This window comes from Oncorhynchus clarkii, chromosome 1 (genome assembly GCF_045791955.1).
Source record: "Oncorhynchus clarkii lewisi isolate Uvic-CL-2024 chromosome 1, UVic_Ocla_1.0, whole genome shotgun sequence".
In the NCBI taxonomy this organism is placed as follows: Eukaryota; Metazoa; Chordata; class Actinopteri; order Salmoniformes; family Salmonidae; genus Oncorhynchus; species Oncorhynchus clarkii.
In genome coordinates this window covers 42465151-42483173 of record NC_092147.1, presented here as the reverse complement: position 1 = coordinate 42483173, position 18023 = coordinate 42465151, and the positions used below count along the sequence as shown (strand labels likewise).

The 18023-nt window shown below is 41.5% G+C and overlaps 1 protein-coding gene across 1 annotated transcript in view; it reads left to right on the top strand.

The window, feature by feature from the left end:
• The window catches only part of LOC139416271 (solute carrier family 23 member 4), a 32517-nt gene that overhangs the window by 2122 nt on the left and 12372 nt on the right, over positions 1–18023 (top strand). The window contains exons 2-6 of the mRNA XM_071164735.1: positions 3547–3778; positions 3962–4121; positions 9129–9263; positions 9638–9795; positions 16585–16744. Of these exons, the coding sequence (XP_071020836.1) occupies positions 4074–4121; positions 9129–9263; positions 9638–9795; positions 16585–16744 (501 nt within the window). The 5' untranslated portion in view covers positions 3547–3778; positions 3962–4073. The remainder of the gene's footprint in view (positions 1–3546; positions 3779–3961; positions 4122–9128; positions 9264–9637; positions 9796–16584; positions 16745–18023) is intronic.

Sequence of the window (18023 nt, the reverse complement as noted above, 5' to 3'; positions counted from 1 at the left end):
AATGACTGGTGAACGTCTCTGTCATCTGAGGCAGAGGACGAGAAGCGCCCAGGAGTTCGCCATGGACTTTCGGACCCTGGCCATCGGTGTGGAATGGAATGACAGGGCCCTGATCGACCACTATCGCTGCAGTTTGCGTGAGTATGTCCGTCGGGAGTTGGCCTGCAGGGACACCACCCTCACCTTCGACCAGCTGGTGGACCTTTCTATTCGGCTGGATAACTTGCTGGCCACCCGCGGACGTCCAGACAGGAGTCTGGCGGTTCCATCCCCCAGCACCACCACGCCCATGAAGCTGGGAGGTGCTGCGCTCAGGGAGACCGGAGGATGTACCGTCTCGTGCACCGTCTGTGGCCACAGAGGTCACACTGCCAGTCGGTGTCGGGTTGGTTCCTCTGGGGGTCGAGGCAGCAGGCAGGGCACTCTGGCGTCATCCCAGGTGAGAAGAAACCATTCTCACCCAGAGCCCTCTGTTGCACACATGTATTTGTTTGTTACTTTTCCTGAGTTTTCCCCGCATTCCCAGCATAAGGCGCTCAACGATTCAGGCGTGGCTGGGAATTTTATAGACAGATAATTCGCCCATAGTTTATGGATCCCCATCGTTCCAGTGGCTATGCCCTTCCCAGTTCACGCCTTAAACAGTTGACCATTAGGGTCAGGATTGATTAGGGAGGCCACCGCTCCTCTGGGCATGGTGACGCAGGGGGGTCACACAGAGAGAATCAGTCTCTCCCTCATTGACTCTCCTGCGTTTCCCGTGGTGCTAGGCCTACCCTGGTTAGCTTGTCATGACCCCACTGTTTCATGGCAATGGAGTGCTCTCACGGGGTGGTCGCGAGAGTGCTCAGGGAGGTGCTTAGGGGTTTCTGTTGGTGTTACTACGGTGGAAAGTCCAGACCAGGTCTCCACCGTGCGCATTCCCCCCAAAAATAAGGCGACTCAATTACCACCCGTCGACGGAGGGGATTGTGCGATAATCTTCTGGTAGATGCCGCACTTCCCAGGAGTCACGTATATCCCCTGTCACAGGCGGAGACGGTGGCTATGGAAACATATGTCTCCGAATCCCTGCGTCAGGGGTACATTCGGTCCTCCAGTGCTAGCCTCCCTACACTGGCTTCCTGTCAAGGCAAGGGCTGATTTCAAGGTTTTACTGCTAACCTACAAAGCATTACATGGGCTTGCTCCTACCTATCTCTCTGATTTGGTCCTGCCGTAGATACCTACATGTACGCTACGGTCACAAGACGCAGGCCTCCTAATTGTCCCTAGAATTTCTAAGCAAACTGCTGGAGGCAGGGCTTTCTCCTATAGAGCTCCATTTTTATGGAATGGTCTGCCTACCCATGTGAGAGACGCAAACTCGGTCTCAACCTTTAAGTCTTTACTGAAGACTCATCTCTTCAGTGGGTCATATGATTGAGTGTCGTCTGGCCCAGGAGTGTGAAGGTGAATGGAAAGGCTCTGGAGCAACGAACCGCCCTTGCTGTCTCTGCCTGGCCGGTTCCCCTCTTTCCACTGGGATTCTCTGCCTCTAACCCTATTACAGGGGCTGAGTCACTGGCTTACTGGTGCTCTTTCATGACGTCCCTAGGAGTGGTGCGTCACTTGAGTGGGTTGAGTCACTGATGTGACCCCACCCCCCCCTTGGGTTGTGCTTTGACAGAGATCTTTGTGGGCTATACTCAGCCTTGTCTCAGGATGGTAAGTTGGTGGTTGAAGATATCCCTCTAGTGGTGTGGGGGATGTGCTTTGGCAAAGTGGGTGGGGTTATATCCTTCCTGTTTGGCCCTTGTCGTGGGATAATCAGAATTTGTTGGTAACATATGTAAGATGTTTTATATTTATCAAATGTGTGTAAGTTAATTCTCATCAGAATGGTATATTTGTATAATACTGTGGTGAGGTTGCAGTTATCTGTTCTATGTCAAAACTAAGTTGCCTGGGCCGATGTGAGGGGAGAGGTCAAAGTGTCATCATGTGTAAACATATCTTATACTCCCTACCTTTCCCAGTGGGGAAAGGAGGGGTTGCAGTGTCTGGAATCATTCTATGCTCCCTCTTATTGTTGTTTCTATCTTAACCTATAGCCTCACCTCCTATCCGTGAGTTTGTCCAGGAGTTTGTCCAGGAGACAATTTGATATATGCCTGTTGATATGGAGGATTTGGTTTATGGTTCTGGGGTTTGGGGAAGGAGACAAAGCTGAACGATGAATTATGTCTATGCTATCTGACTATGGGTGTCTTTGCTATTTAAGGAACTCAGTTGCATTGTAAGGGAACTCTCAGAGGATTCACTGGGAGACACTGAATCGATCTGAGAGTCACAGGGTTGTGATAGAGCTCATATAATTAAAGATGGACTTTGATAACTAACTCTGACTTGTGTGTGTGGTTTGCTCCCATGATTTGGTAAATAGAGGAAATTTCCACAACACCCTGTCCGGGGGTGTCATCGGATGGGGCCACAGTGTCTTTTGGCCTTTCTAGGGAGTTTTTCCTAGCCACCACGCTTCTACACCTGCATTGCTTGCTGTTTGGGGTTTTAGGCTGGGTTTCTGTACAGCACTTTGAGATATCAGCTGATGTACGAAGGGCTATATAAATACATTTGATTTAGATTTTTTTTTTGTGAATTACTTAGTAATAAATAAATTATTTAAGACAATTGATGTATGGATGACTCATAGTGAAGACTGGGTTCGTGCAGATAACCAACAATTTACGATGTTTGGAATGAGACTAACGTGAGGTACAGTAAATAATTCATTAATTCGAAGACTAATTGATCAGATAAAATATCTGAAAAGTTATTTTAGGAAATTATAACTTTGTAATCGGAATATTTTTCATTGGTGCCCCGACTTCCTAGTTAATTAGTTATGTGATTAATTAGTTGATCGCGCACTAACTTATTACAGAGAATCTTTGATAAAAACTATCAGTCTTCAGTTAATGATAGTAAAGAAACGACAACAATGTTGGGGGGATGGTTAATGTATTGATGCTCGAGTGTCTTTTTGAGTCTTATTTTTGTATTTTTAGGTTTATATAGTTTTAAATGTTATGATTACTTATTTGTGCTGTTCCAAATTGTCTGAATAAAAATGACAGTTAGTGCAGAATGGTGGATTTAGACAGATCAAGAGGTATGCTTAGATACACAGAAAAATAGACATATTTTGGACATTATGGCTCTAGATTCCAGGAAAAAGCTAAATTCTGCTGCTTTCAATATACTTTGTATCCCTCATTTACTCAAGTGCACTTACCTGTACATAACATTCTATGACAAACACATGCCATACAGAAATTAGCTGCTACACACTAGTTCAGGGATTAAACACATCTCAGGGTCTAGGAACACTGCACCAACACTTGAAGAGCTTTGTGCTATCCTACAAAAGCTATAGTTTAGTTTCCTGTCAAGTCAAACAGCAGTTACTTAGCCATCTTCCATTACTGCACTGCTTTTGTCAAATCAACTGAGAGAGAAGTCACGCTGTTCAGTGTTCCCTCACTGCATCTGCTCTCTCCATAGCTCTACCTTCAGGCCTGCTCCAAGGCGTCCGCATGGTCCTAAACCACCCGCTGAACTTCGAGAACAAACACACTCTCTTTTCTCTCCAATCTGAGCAAGATTGACAGCGCTCTGAATAAATGAGGATGGGGGAGGGGCTATTAAGGGTGGCCAGTCATATAATCAAGTGATTATCACTGAAGTGAAAGGAGAGAGCCAACAGAGACACTACTCGAGGCAAACACACGGTCAGGTGAGTGGACAGGTTTATTTACAAAGGGGACATTTCTTAACACATGGATGGAAATTTAATGCATTGAGCAGGCATACCTACATTTTGTAGATAAATTGGGTCTGTTCTACAATACATTATACTGTACAAATGGGTACTACAGTAGAGTGTTACGGTCTCTTATTGTGTTATTGTTTCCAATAGTTAACCATTGTGAGAGACAGAGAAAGAGAGGTCGAGGTAGTACACTTCTTGTTGAGACGTTTCACTCATAACTCACAGGACCCAGTATCCTAGCCGAGTCCAGACTGGAGCCATGTCTCCAGAGCAGGAAAGCAATGGTCTCGAAAACGACACATTTGCTGTGAGTATGTACACATTTATTCCACTTCTGGAGGATTATGTTGACATTTTCTGCTGTGGCTATGAGTAGAGGTTATGTTGTTATTGGACCTATGGACACACACACTGTATAGGAAGGACATGTTACATGTACTGGCTTTAAGCCTGGAACTTTTAGAGATGTTTATCTACACAAATATTACATTTTGGGCTACATAGGTTTGCAAGTGCAACCTATTACATGTATAGGCAGGATTGGGTAGGTTACTTTCTAAATGGAATCTGTAACAGTTACTAGTTAGTCCAAAATTGTAATCAGTCATTTAACTTTTGGATTACCCAAACTCGGTAACGTAATCTGATTACATTCAGTTACTTTTAGATTACTTTCCCCTCTAGCGGCATTAGAAGAAGACAAAAATGTATGTTACCAACTGAACAACATCTATTGCAGGATAAATCAATGTTAAAGTTTACATAGCTGGCCATATATGGATGTTACATTTTACTTTATGGGTTGGTTATGTAGGCTTCTTCTAACCCATCACTTTCTACTACAAATAATAATACAATTAAATTATATCTTTACATTAAAAAACAAAGTCTATCAGAATTCCAGTCATTCCAATAAATGTTATACCCCTTGATCTTCAAGAATAGGACTTGGAAATATGGAAGTATAGATTGAGCATGACCCCAAAACTAAGGACTTATTAGCCAGCCCTACACTGTTATTTACTATTTTATTGTCATGATTCCGCGAGTTGTAGAAAAAATGCTGTCCTCATGGAATGGCATGCTTTGAGAGCTGATGAAAAGTGCTATTTACATGTGAAAAATGAATGACATATGCTGCATTTGTTTACCTTTTTGTTGGTGACACTTTGATATATTGATAACATGCAACTGTGGCAAATCCACAGATGAAACAATAACAAAATGCTTGCCCCGCCTCTGTTTTGGTAAAAAGCTGAGGGATGGGCCTGGAGAAATGTAACTACTCTCAGATTAATAGACAGAGCTATGGATGCAAGGACTGACCATCCATGATATCAACATTATTGTTTTAGCTATGCTATGAAGCTATACAGTGTTTGTTACATTTACAATGTTTGCAAACATTGGAGAAAAACAAGCTTATATTTTGGGTTCTCATGGAGTGTGACAGTTGAACTAAGCTCATGAGTCATTTATAGGTTATATTCTTCAAGAATCAATGGATATATACAGTATATATGACGTATATATAAGTCCAAAAATGGATGTAGCAACTACAGATGGTCCCTTTAAGTCTATAGAAAGTGTGCGAGTTTGAACATGTGTCCATTAGGCCTACAGTATGGATTACATGTTTTTATTAGTATGAATTAGATTGAGCAATAAAAGCCTCACTTTTATTCCGTAGGCTGGGATCTGCACTGTGCAGCTGTTGCAAGAGCGCATTTTTCGCTGGCTGTCCACTGGTTTCAAAAACAATGATTGATAGGCTCCTTAAACTTCTAGAATTCAATAATTATTGGGTTAAAATACACATTTAGATATGTGAACAGCCATCCACAACAACCACAATCCGTAGGGCAAAAATAGCTAAATGAGAGAGCAGCATTGTGATTCACATCAATGCGCTATGTAGATAACAATAATAAATGACATACGTATCGCCGTAGACTACACCACTGCTGTCATCCTTACCTCCAAGCGTTTATTCAAGTTGGATAATCTTTGGAAGCCGACAGCAGTCGCACCATTGGACTGTAGTCTACAAAAGCCTATTCATGCTCTTTTCCTGCGATCCATCAAACCCATTTGGTGTGTCATCATAGTGTTCTCTGACTTCTGGTCAGACTCGCTCAGGTTGAACAAACTTAAACTTGCGCCTTTTTTCAATGCTGATTTGAATATAATTGAGGGAAAAAAGTGTCAAAGATTGTTTTTTGCAAACCTCCTTTCTCAATTTAAAAGTAATCTTCTACTTTTTCAAAAGTATCTGTAATCTGAGTACAATATTTTGGCTGGTGACATAACAGAATACAGTTAATGTTTTTTTTGTAATCCCTTACATGTAATGGATTAGATGTGATCCATTACTCCCTGACCCTGTGTATAGGTTTTGACATAGATTAATGTGTAAACTCAAACAAAGAAACAAATTCCCTGTGATTTTCAGCCTTGGTAATATATTGATCTCTTCCTCTTACCAAACCACATAGCATAACACAGGTGGTGCTCTCCAGATTGCGTAGGCCTACCGTTGTAAAAACGGTCTAGAATAGTCATCATTTCCCAGAAGTCAGAGTGAATTCATAAGAACTGAGTGACTTGAGCACCTTTGAATGGGGCTTGTTTACGTGCATGCTATTTCAACCCAACAGTCACATGTATATTTTGAAATTAAAGAATTTGTACTCTAGGATGGGTCTGGTGAAGCAGAATGAAGGTGCTCATTCTTAGTAGGCTGAGAAGTGTTGTTTACTTATGGTACAGCCTTGATGATCACCTGAGCCTCAACATTCCAGTCCCTCATGCGTAACGAACATACTGTACGGCTCTCTGGTGCAAATCATTGACTGTGAAAAGTGTTGTGTTATTAGAAGTCATGTTTTATTGGCCAATTATTTGCTAATACCTTAAAATAAACGGTTACTTGCTAACGCATGCCAACAGGCTACATGCATCTCTGAGGCAATCTATTCAGCTAACACTGATAGGCCAGCGTTGGTGCACAACTGTTACGGATACAGGTATTGTGTGTGCGTGTGTTTGTGTGTGTGTGTGTATTTCTTTTCTCTCCTTCTCCCCTCCTCACAGGTGGCAATCATCATTCCCCAATCAGTCATCGATCAGTCGCTAATCAGAAGACACATCTCCTCCTGTTTCCATTACCCAATCACATCTCCTTTCCCTTGGTTTAAAAACCCATTCAGTTCTTTCCTCTGGAGCTCAATATCTCTGTCAATATCTCTGTCAATATCTCTGTCATACAATCTCTCTGTAGTTCTCTTGTTTGTTTTAGCACCTCCAGGTCACTTTGTCCCCACCTGTGAGTATTGTTTGTGTTATGGTGTTTGATGGTAGGAAAAGGGGGAACCAAGACAAGTTGCCCATGGGCATACACTACCCGTAGGACTACTTTGTCTAAGAACACTAGGTAGAACTGGGCGGACCACCCACTGTATTTTTGGTCAGTTCGTTAGCTGTACAGTAGTAGGCTAGTCTAGCTTAGGGGTGTTTTTGGATATGTTTCTTTCCTTGGGTCCAGCTCAGCCCCTTTTCCTGCCCCCCTTTACAGTGTGTTTTCAAATAAACCCTGAGTGTTTGACGGTAATTAAGTTGTCTGTGGTTTTTCGTTCGCACTTTTACTTTGTCACTATTTAAAATTTGCATGAGTTATGTAACGGGTCTTGTTACCATCCCCCCCTAAAGTGCCGGGCCAAAAAGGGATTCGTAACTACAACTACTTTACGTGACATGGGATTCCAGAATGTCTTAATGTTGACTGTAAACAAACACACTTTCAGTAAATCATTGAAAACCCCTTTGGGTTGTATGCTATATTATGGGTTATATTATGCATGTGTTATGAGTTATATTATGCCTGTGTTATGGGTAATATTATGCATGTGTAATGGGTAATATTATGCCTGTGTTATGGGTAATATTATGCCTGTGTAATGGGTAATGTTATGCCTGTGTTATGGGTAATATTATGCCTGTGTTATGGGTAATATTATGCCTGTGTTATGGGTGATATTATGCCTGTGTTATGAGTTATATTATGCCTGTGTAATGGGTAATATTTTGCATGTGTTATGAGTTATATTATGCCTGTGTTATGGGTGATATTATGCATGTGTAATGGGTAATATTATGCATGTGTTATGGGTGATATTATGCCTGTGTAATGGGTAATATTATGCCTGTGTTATGGTTAAGGTTGCAAACGGAGGGTATATTACTGTAAACTTCCAGCATTTTGGTAACTTTCAAGGATTGTATTTAATTTATCACAAGACATCTAGTGGCCCTTTTGGGTACTTCAGATTATCACGTGTCTGTAATTATCTCTTGTCCTCTGTGTGACCTTGTCACATGTAAAATATATCAAATAAGATGATACAAAATGTAATAATAGAATGACAAAGCTGGAAAACATTATCCAAAATATAAACCATCAACTTAGTGAATACCATTGGTGTTTAATATGAGGGTTTCAGCATGATATTCTTTATATTTTTTTTTACACACTTTTATTTATTTTACGAAGTCAATATGTCTTTGTTGTAAATGTTTTGCTGCCAAACTTGTGGCAAGTGAAACAAATCAAGAGTTTGCCATTGCCATTGTTTATTTTCATTAATTAGGCTATTTTCTCTTGAATTTAAGTATGAATAACCAAAATTACCATAGATTACCTGCTAATTGACCTTTCGCTATGCCCCACCTCAGAATTGTGGGCAACCAATTGCAGTGCTCCAATGGATAGCGACTGTTGTTGAGTCTGACACCTCGCACAAGCTCATGTTTAAATCACATGGAAGCCAGGCCGGGGCAAAAACAGTTTTCTTCAAAAAAATAAATATTGAAATGGCAAAAATTATTTAAGTGCACCAGGAATAATTGCTACTGTGATTTCTGAAATGTAGAGCCTGTTGATGGAGTATTTTTTTAAAATTTTTGAATTACAATTAACCAGGGGGGTCGGGGCTGAGCGATGGGTGAAATACCAGAATTACTAAAGATTTCGTTAACTTTGCTCAATTACTGATAGCTTTGTAACCCTAGTTATGAGTGATATTACGCTTTTGTTCTAGGTGATATTATGCCTGTATTATTGGTAATATTATTCCTGTAGTATGGGTAATGTTATGCCTGTGAGTCAGCCCATTTGGGATTAAACAGAAGAAAATGCACGGTAACAGGGAGGTACTACCTGGATTAGCCAATAAGAGACGCACATTTTCCTATTCCGTTGCAGAATGAAATGTTTTCCATTGTCCTAATGAATGAGACCTTGCTATCGGTCCTGTAGATTCATGGACATTTCTGTGAGCTGGAGAATGATGGAGAGGGCTCCGAACTCTCTGAGGAGGATGACAAGAACAAGCTGGCCTACTGTGTCACAGACGTCCCAGCCTGGTACCTATGCATTATCCTGGGCATCCAGGTAAATCCAATCCCTACTCCTTTTTATTGGAGGCCACAGGGTTCCCTTCTCACTGGTTGAGGTTGGAGAGGTTGGGCCTCCTTGGGATTCCATTGATTTGATCAGCCAATGTAATCAATTGGATGAACAGTCAAACTAACCTAGTTTTTGAGGATGAATTTGGCTGCAAATGAAAAATAAAATCACAAAGTCACATGAGGGCCTCAAGAATAAGATCTTAAGAGATTCAACTGTGAGTTTTGTTGAGGCTGATGGCAAGTACTGTTCCTGTACCTGTGATTTTATCTGCTCATCTTGGCCTCAGTATCAGTGGATGTAACCGTCATGAGTGCATCTCTTCTTCCTCTCTTACCTCCATGTCCCCCTCTCCTCAGCATTTACTGACAGCGTTTGGGGGGATAATTGCCATCCCTCTGATCCTGTCTCAGGGTCTGTGTCTGCAGCACGATGGCCTGACCCAGGGTCACCTCATCAGCACCATCTTCTTTGTGTCAGGCGTGTGCACCCTGCTGCAGGTCACCTTCGGAATCAGGTGAGTGAAGCTGTGGTTGGTTGGATATGGCTTTGGACAAATTATTCAACAGCAACCGAGTGTCTGTGAACATAAATGGGGCCAAAAGCAGGGAGAAGAAGGTACAAGGGAGTCTATTGTTTATTTGGTCAATAAAGATTGACCTTGATAAGATATCCTGGGCAATATCAAGTTGGAGTCATCCAACCATGACACTGTATAAGGGAATCTACTAGTCATGAATTGCCAGACATCAAAAGGGCGAGGCGTCATGTGGGAATCAAAACAAAGTACAATAAAATCCATGGCAATTTCCTGGAATTTTACTTAAGGCAAAAAACAATATCTGATTTGGTTGTCATGCTTTCCAGGAGATCCAGCAGTAGACTATCGTTTATTGTAAAGATTGATTTTGCTGAAGCATCTGATTAGCTAGGTTGTACAGTATGAGCTCTCACGGTTCTTTCTAAGCCTCTGTTGATATTCAGAGACAGTTTTTCAGGTCAGTGTGCTGCATTAGCCTCACACCATAGCATATTCTCGACTGGGCACTGGGTCTTTGTGAAATTAAAGCCATCGAGCTGAATCTCTAACTGAAGAACTGGTAATGGAGCTCAGCTCCCCCACTCATACAATTCCAGGTCATTGAGCCTGAATTGGCATGGGGTCAATAGAAGAGATTTGCTTGGTCATATGCAGGAGGAGTGGTGAAGTATACAGTGCCTTCAGAAAGTATTCACACCCCTATACCTTTTCCTTATTTTGTTGTTACAGCCTGAATTTTAAATAGATTACATTTAGATTTTGTGCCAGTGATCTACAAACAATACCCCATAATGTCAAAGTGGAATTCTGTTTCTGAACAATTCTATAAAAAATGAAAAGCTGAATAAATATTCAACCTCTTTGTTATGGCAAGCCTAAACAACTTTGGGAGTAAAGATTTGCTCGACTAGTCAGATAATACCGTAAATTGCATGGATTAACTCTGTGTGCAATAATGGTGTTTAACATGATTTTTGAATGACTACCCCCATCTATGTGCCTTGCAAAGAAGGTCACCTTTTGGTAGATGAGTAAAAATGTAATAAAAAAGCAGACTTTGAATATCCCTTTGAGCATGGTGAAGTTACTAATTACAATTTGGATGCTGTATCGATACACCTAGTCACTACAAAGATACAGCCGTCCTTCCTAACTCAGTTGATGGAGAGGACGGAAAACGCTCAGGGATTTCAGCAGGAGGCCAATGGTGATTTTAAACCAATTACAGAGTTAACTGGCTGTGATAGGAGAACTGAGAATGGCTCAACCACATTGTAGTTACTCCACAATACTAACCTAAATGTCGAAGTGAAAAGAAGGAAACTGGTATAGAATAAAACTGCAAAAAAAAAAAGTAATACTGCAAAAAATGTGGCAAAGCATTATGTTTGGGCAGATCCAACACAACACATCACTGAGTACCACTCTTTATAATAAGAAGAGTATATTTTCAAGCATGGTTGTGGTTGCATCATGTTATGAGTTTGCTTGTCATCGGCAAGGGCTAGGGAGCTTTTTGGGGATAAAAAGAAAAGGAATATACTGTAGCTAAGCACATGCAAAGTCCTATTGGAAAACCTGGTTCAGTCTGCTTCCAACAGACACTGGGAGACAAATCCACCTTTCAGCAAGATGATAACCTAAAATGCATGACCAAATACACACTGGAGTTACTTACCAAGATGACATTTAATGTTCCTGAGTGGCCTAGTTACAGTTTTGACTTAAATCGGCTTGAAAATTTCTGGCAAGACATGAAAATGACTGTCTAATAATCATCAACAACCAACTTGACAGAGCTTGAATAATTTTAAGAATAATGGGCAAATATTGTACAATCCAGATTTGCTGAACTCTTACAGATTTACCCAGAAAGACTCACAGATGTAATTGCTGCCAAAGGTGATTCTAATGTATGTATTGACTCAGGGGTTTAATACTAATGAAATCAAAATATATTAGTGTTTCCATTAAAAAAAGATGATAGAATGTTTGTTCCACTTTGACATTGGAGTATTTTGTGTAGATCGTTGAATTGTTTTCTTTACAATTAAATCCATGTTAGTCCCACTTAGTATCACAACAAAATGTTGAAAAAGTCAAGAGGTGTGACTACTTTCTGAAGGCACTGTAGTCGTCAAGCTTAATGTAGGTTAGGTTAACTGTGTTGTTTTTATGTCATTTATGTAATCTATATCCAGACCATGATGAGCTGATATAATCTGATAATACACTTTCAAGAATATACTGAATGGGCGGTTCTTAATTTCTGGTGGCATTTTAGAGAGCATGTACTTAATGTTCTATATTTGTAATTTAAATGTACATCCTCCCATTCTAAATCAACTAATAAGGCAGCTTAATGACTTGAAATAATTGTGACCATTATCAACACTGTGCCACCAGTAGGAGTAGTAACGACGGTAACACCAATGACACATTTGAGGTATTTGAGGCTTTTCTTAAACTGAGGCCTAATGTGATTTCATTAATACATTTAGCTCACAATGCAATTTCCTTTCATTTAAATTGAGTAACACCAATGACACTTTGAATTTAGACAGCCCATATCATCAATGGAATCCTGAAATGTATGACATACTAAAGGTGTGATTAGCTCATAATTTTCTTTAATATAGATCCCTCCCGCAATAACCGCTTGCCACTTCAGGGAATGCTCAAGGTCCTGGTAAATCCTTGTAATGAGTGATTTTCTTTCTTTTTAATTATTTCTTTCTTTTTTTTACCCCCTTTTCTCCCCAATTTCGTGGTATCCAATTGTTAGTAGCTACTATCTTGTCTCATCACTACAACTCCCGTACGGGCTCGGGAGAGATGAAGGTTGAAAGTCATGCGTTCTCCGATACACAACCTAACCAAGCCGCACTGCTTCTTAACACAGCGCTCATCCAACCCGGAAGCCAGCAGCACCAATGTGTTGGAGGAAACACCGTGCACCTGGCGACCCTGGTTAGCGTGCACTCACTCAAGCAAAGATGATAGATTTAGTCTGAGCAAAACTAAGGGATTGATTGAGTTATTGATAAATAAGCAAATCTGATTTTACATGTCCATTTAAACCCTTTGTAACTCCACTCCACAAAGACTTACAGATGTAGGATTTGATCACAACAGATCACTCCTGTTGTAGCAAACTGGTTTAAATGAAGATCCCATCTGTATGTAATGCTAATGCTCAAAATCATCTGCAATTATTTTCTCCTCATGAACCATACATCAGATTCACTCCATAACATAAGTTGCTGCTTGAAATATGTCCGCACTGTAACTTTAGCATGCTAATGCTAAAAATACTTACAAATTATTCTCATGAAGCACAAATCAGATTGACTCCAGATTTGGAAAATTAGAAACCGGAAATCCTGTCGGTTGAGCAGTCAGCACATTACAGCTGTGAGATATTATTGAAGTATTTTGGAACTGAGATTTAAATCATTTACACAAATAGATTGACAAAACAAAGTCCCAGAATTCAAAGATCGCAATATACCAGTACACTAATGTTGAAAATATTTAACAAATCTTAACATATTTCGTCAAATTTAGATTATATCAGATCTGCGCTTGCCGATACCTGCATAGCAGATGTTTTGGCAGTGTCGGAGGTAGAACTGTGTTAAAACGATGGAATGTGAAATGTAGGCTAGCCTTATTTACACCTCGATTAGGCTAATATGGGGTCGGCAGGGTAGCCTAGTGTTGGACTAGTAACCGAAAGGTTGCAAGTTCAAATCCCCGAGCTGACAAGGTACAAATCTGTCGTTCTGCCCCTGAACAGGCAGTTAACCCACTGTTCCTAGGCCGTCATTGAAAATAAGAATTTGTTCTTAACTGACTTGCCTAGTTAAATAAAGGTAAAATAAAAAAATATATATATATATATATATAATTACTCATTATTTAATTGAATGATTTTCTATTTTTGTGTCACAATAATTCTCTATAACCTACACTTTCTCATTCTGAATGTATAATGCGAGTGAGACGGGTGTGGCTTCATGTTCAATAACCCCACGAGCAGCCACTCCAGTGTGTTTCATGGTTGCAAAAGAAGGAGGATGCAAATGCCACCACAATTTAAGATCGACCCATACAGTGCATTTGGAAAGTATTACAGCCTTATTCTAAAATTGATTAAATTGATTTTTTCCCCCTCATCAATCTACACACAATATACCGTAATGACAAGACAAAAACAGATTTTTAGAAAGTTTTGCAAATGTATACAAAAAAAAACTATCAAATGTACATAAGTATTCAGACCCTTTACTCAGTACTTTGTTGAAGCACCTTTGACAGCGATTATAGCCTTGAGTCTTCTTGGGTATGATGCTACAAGCTTGGCACACCTGTATTTTGAAGAGTTTCTCCCATTCTTCTCTGCAGATCCTCTCAAGCTCTGTCAGGTTGGATGGGGAGAGTCTCTACACAGCTATTTTCAGGTCTCTACAGAAATATTCGATAGTCAAGTTTGGGCTCTGGCTGGGCCACTCAAGGACATTCAGAGACTTATCCCGAAACCACTCCTGCGTTGTCTTGGCTGTGTGCTTCTGGTCGTTGTCCTGTTGGAGGGTGAACCTTCGCCCCAGTCTGAGATCCTGAGCACTCTGGAGGAGGTTTTCATCAAGGATCTCTCTATCTTTCCCTCGATCCTGACTAGTCTCCCAGTCCCTGCCGCTGAATAACATTCCCAAAGTGTGATGCTGCCACCACCATACTTCACCGTAGAGATGGCGCAAGTTTTCTTCCAGATGTAATGCTTGGCATTCAGGCCAAAAAGTTCAATCTTGGTTTCATCAGACCACAGATTCTTGTTTCTCATAGTCTGAGAGTCCTTTAGGTGCCTGTTGGCAAACTCCAAGCAGGGTGTCGTGCATTTTACTGAGGAGTGGCTTCCGTCTGGCTAGAGATGGTTGTCCTTCTGGAAAGTTCTCCCATCTCCACAGAGGAACTCTTGAGCTCTGTCAGTGATCGTCGGGTTCCTGACCAAGGCCCTTCTCCCCCGATTGCTCAGTTTGGGTAGGCGGCCAGCTCTAGGAAGTGTCTTGGTGGTTCCAAACTTCTTCCATTTAAGAATTATAAAGGCCACTGTGTTCTTGGGGATCTTTAATGCTGCAGACATTTTTTGCTACCAGATCAGTGCCTCTACACAATCCTTTCTCGGATCACTACGGACAATTCCTTCAACCTCATGCCTTGGTTTTTGCTCTGACAAGCACTGTCAATCTGTTATGTAGACAGGAGTGTGCCTTTCCAAATCAATTGAATTTACCACAGGTAACTCCAAGTTGTAGTAACATCTCAAGGATGATCAAAGGAAACAGGATGCACCCGAGCTCAATTTTGACTCTCATAGCAAAGGGTCTGAATACTTATGTAAATAAGGTATTTCTGTTTTTTATGTGCAAATATTTCTGAAAGCCTGTTTTCACTCTGTCATTATGGGGTATTGTGTGTAGATTGATGAACATGTTTTATTTAATCTGTTTTAGAATGAGGCTGTAACGTAACAAAATGTGGAAAAAGGGAACATCTCATTACAAAACCATGGGCATAAATATGGAGTTAGTCCCACCTTTGCTGCTATAATAGCCTCCACTCTTCTGGGAAGGCGTTCCACTAGAAGTTGGAACAAAAACAGCCCCAGAACATTATTCTTCCTCCAACAAACTTTACTGTTAGCACTATGCATTGAGGCAGGTAGCGTCCTCTTGGTATCCGCCAAACCCAGATTTGTCCGTTGGACTGTCAGACGGTGAAGCGTGATTCATCACTCCAGAGAACGCATTCCCACTGCTCCAGAGACCAATGGCGGCGAGCATTACACCACTCCAGCTGACGCTTGGCATTGCGCATGGTAATCTTTCGGCTTGTGTGCGCGGCTGCTTGGCCATGGAAACCCATTTCATGAAGCTCCCTATGAACCGTTATTGTGCAGATGTTGCTTCCAGAGGCAGTTTGGAACTCATTAGTGAGTGTTGCAACCGAAGACATAACATTTTTACACGCTACACACTTCCGCACTCGGTTTTCCCATTCTTTGAGCTTGTGTGGCCTACCACTTCACGGCTGAGCCGTTGTTGCTCCTAGATGTTTCCACTTCAAAATAACAGCACTTACAGTTGACCAGGGTAGCAATTTGATAAACTAACTTGATAAAAAGGTGACATCCTGAGAAAGTCACAGAGCTCTTCAGTAAGGCCTTTCTACTGCCAGAGTTTGTCTATGGAGATTGTATGGCTGTGTGCTTGATTGTATACACCTGTCAGCAACGGGTGTGACTGAAATAGCTGAATCCACTAATTTGAAGGGTATGTACTGTATTTAAGTTTACTCACTTATTTTATGGATAGGAGCAATTCTGATGACCCAAAGTGATAGTAAGGTATATGGAGCAAAAGCTGAGAGACCTCACACAGAGCACAGGTCACCTGAATCCATAATCATGCAGGCAAATGCTTGATGAATCATTATTCAGAAAAGCCAACCATCAACCCAGTCCCAGATCTGTGTAGAACATGAAGATGACAAAAGAGCCAGTGTTGCTGTTTCATCTCTGGTCCAACCATAACCTCCAACTACTACTTCACAAGACAAGTCGGCTTCTGATTATACTATAAAGGGGAAGAATTCCTTATGTAACAGTCTAAAGATTCAAGCCAGAACATCTCATCTCTGCAATTTGTGATTTCAGGTATCTGTCTTTACTCTCCCCTCTATCTTCCATCTCTCTCTATCCCTCAGACTGCCCATTGTTCAGGGGGGTACCTTTGCCTTTCTAGCTCCCTCCATGGCTATGCTGTCAATGCCAGAGTGGACATGCCCTGCCTGGACCCAGAACGCTTCCCTGGTCAACACCACCTCTCCTGAGTACATAGATGTGTGGCAGAGCCGCATGCGAGAGGTGATTTGTTTTTAACTAGTCAAGTCAGTCAAGAATAAATTCTTATTTACAATGATGGCCTACCAGGGAACAGTGGATTAACTGCCTTGTTCAGAATCACAGATTTTTGCCTTGTCAGCTTGGGGATTCGATCCAGCAACTTTTCGGTTATCTGCTGCCTTTTAGTAATGTGATTGTCATTTAGAAGATACTTTATATTTGTCAATGTAAATGTAAAGAAAGAGAGCAAGTTTGATCATTTTTTGATAACCCTTGATACACCAGTATCTAAACTCAGCAAAAAAAAGAAACGTCCCTTTTTCAGGACCCTGTCTTTCAAAGATAATTAGTAAAAATCCAAATAACTTTGCAGATCTTCATTGTAAAGGGTTTAAACATTGTTTCTCATGCTTGTTCAATGAACCATAAACAATGAATGAACATGCACCTCTGGAACGGTCGTTAACAGCTTACAGACGGCAGGCAATTAAGGTCACAAGTATGAAAACGTAAGACACTAAAGAGGCCTTTCTACTGACTCTGAAAAACACCAAAAGAAAGATGACCAGGGTCCCTGCTCATCTGCGTGAATGTGCCTTAGGCATGCTGCAAGGAGGCATGACGACTGCAGATGTGGCCAGGGCAATAAATTGCATTGCCCGTACTGTGAGATGCCTAAGACAGCGCTACAGGAAAACAGGACGGAGAGCTGATCATCCTCGCAGTGGCAGACCACGTGTAACAACACCTGCACAGGAACGGTACATCCGAACATCACACCTGCGAGACAGATACAGGATGGCAACAACAACTGTCCGAGTTACACCAGGAACGCACAATCCCTCCATCAGTGCTCAGACTGTCCGCAATAGGCTGAGAGAGGCTGGACTGAGGACTTGTAGGCCTGTTCTTCACCAGACATCACCAGGAAACAACGTTGCCTTTGGGCACAAACCCACCGTCGCTGGACCAGACCGGACTGGCAAAAAGTGCTCTTCAGTGACGAGTCACGGTTTTGTCTCACCGAGGCCTGTACTCTGGAGAAGGATCGATTTGGAGGTAGAGGGTCCATGTGTCACAGCATCATCAGACTGAGCTTGTTGTCATTGCAGGCAATCTCAACGCTATACGTTAAAGGGAAGACATCCTCCTCCCTCATGTAGTACCATCCCTGCAGGCTCATCCTGACATGACCCTCCAGCATGACAATGCCACCAGCCATACTGCTCGTTCTGTGCGTGATTTCCTGCAAGACAGGAATGTTAGTGTTCTGCCATGGCCAGAGAAGAGCCCGGATCTC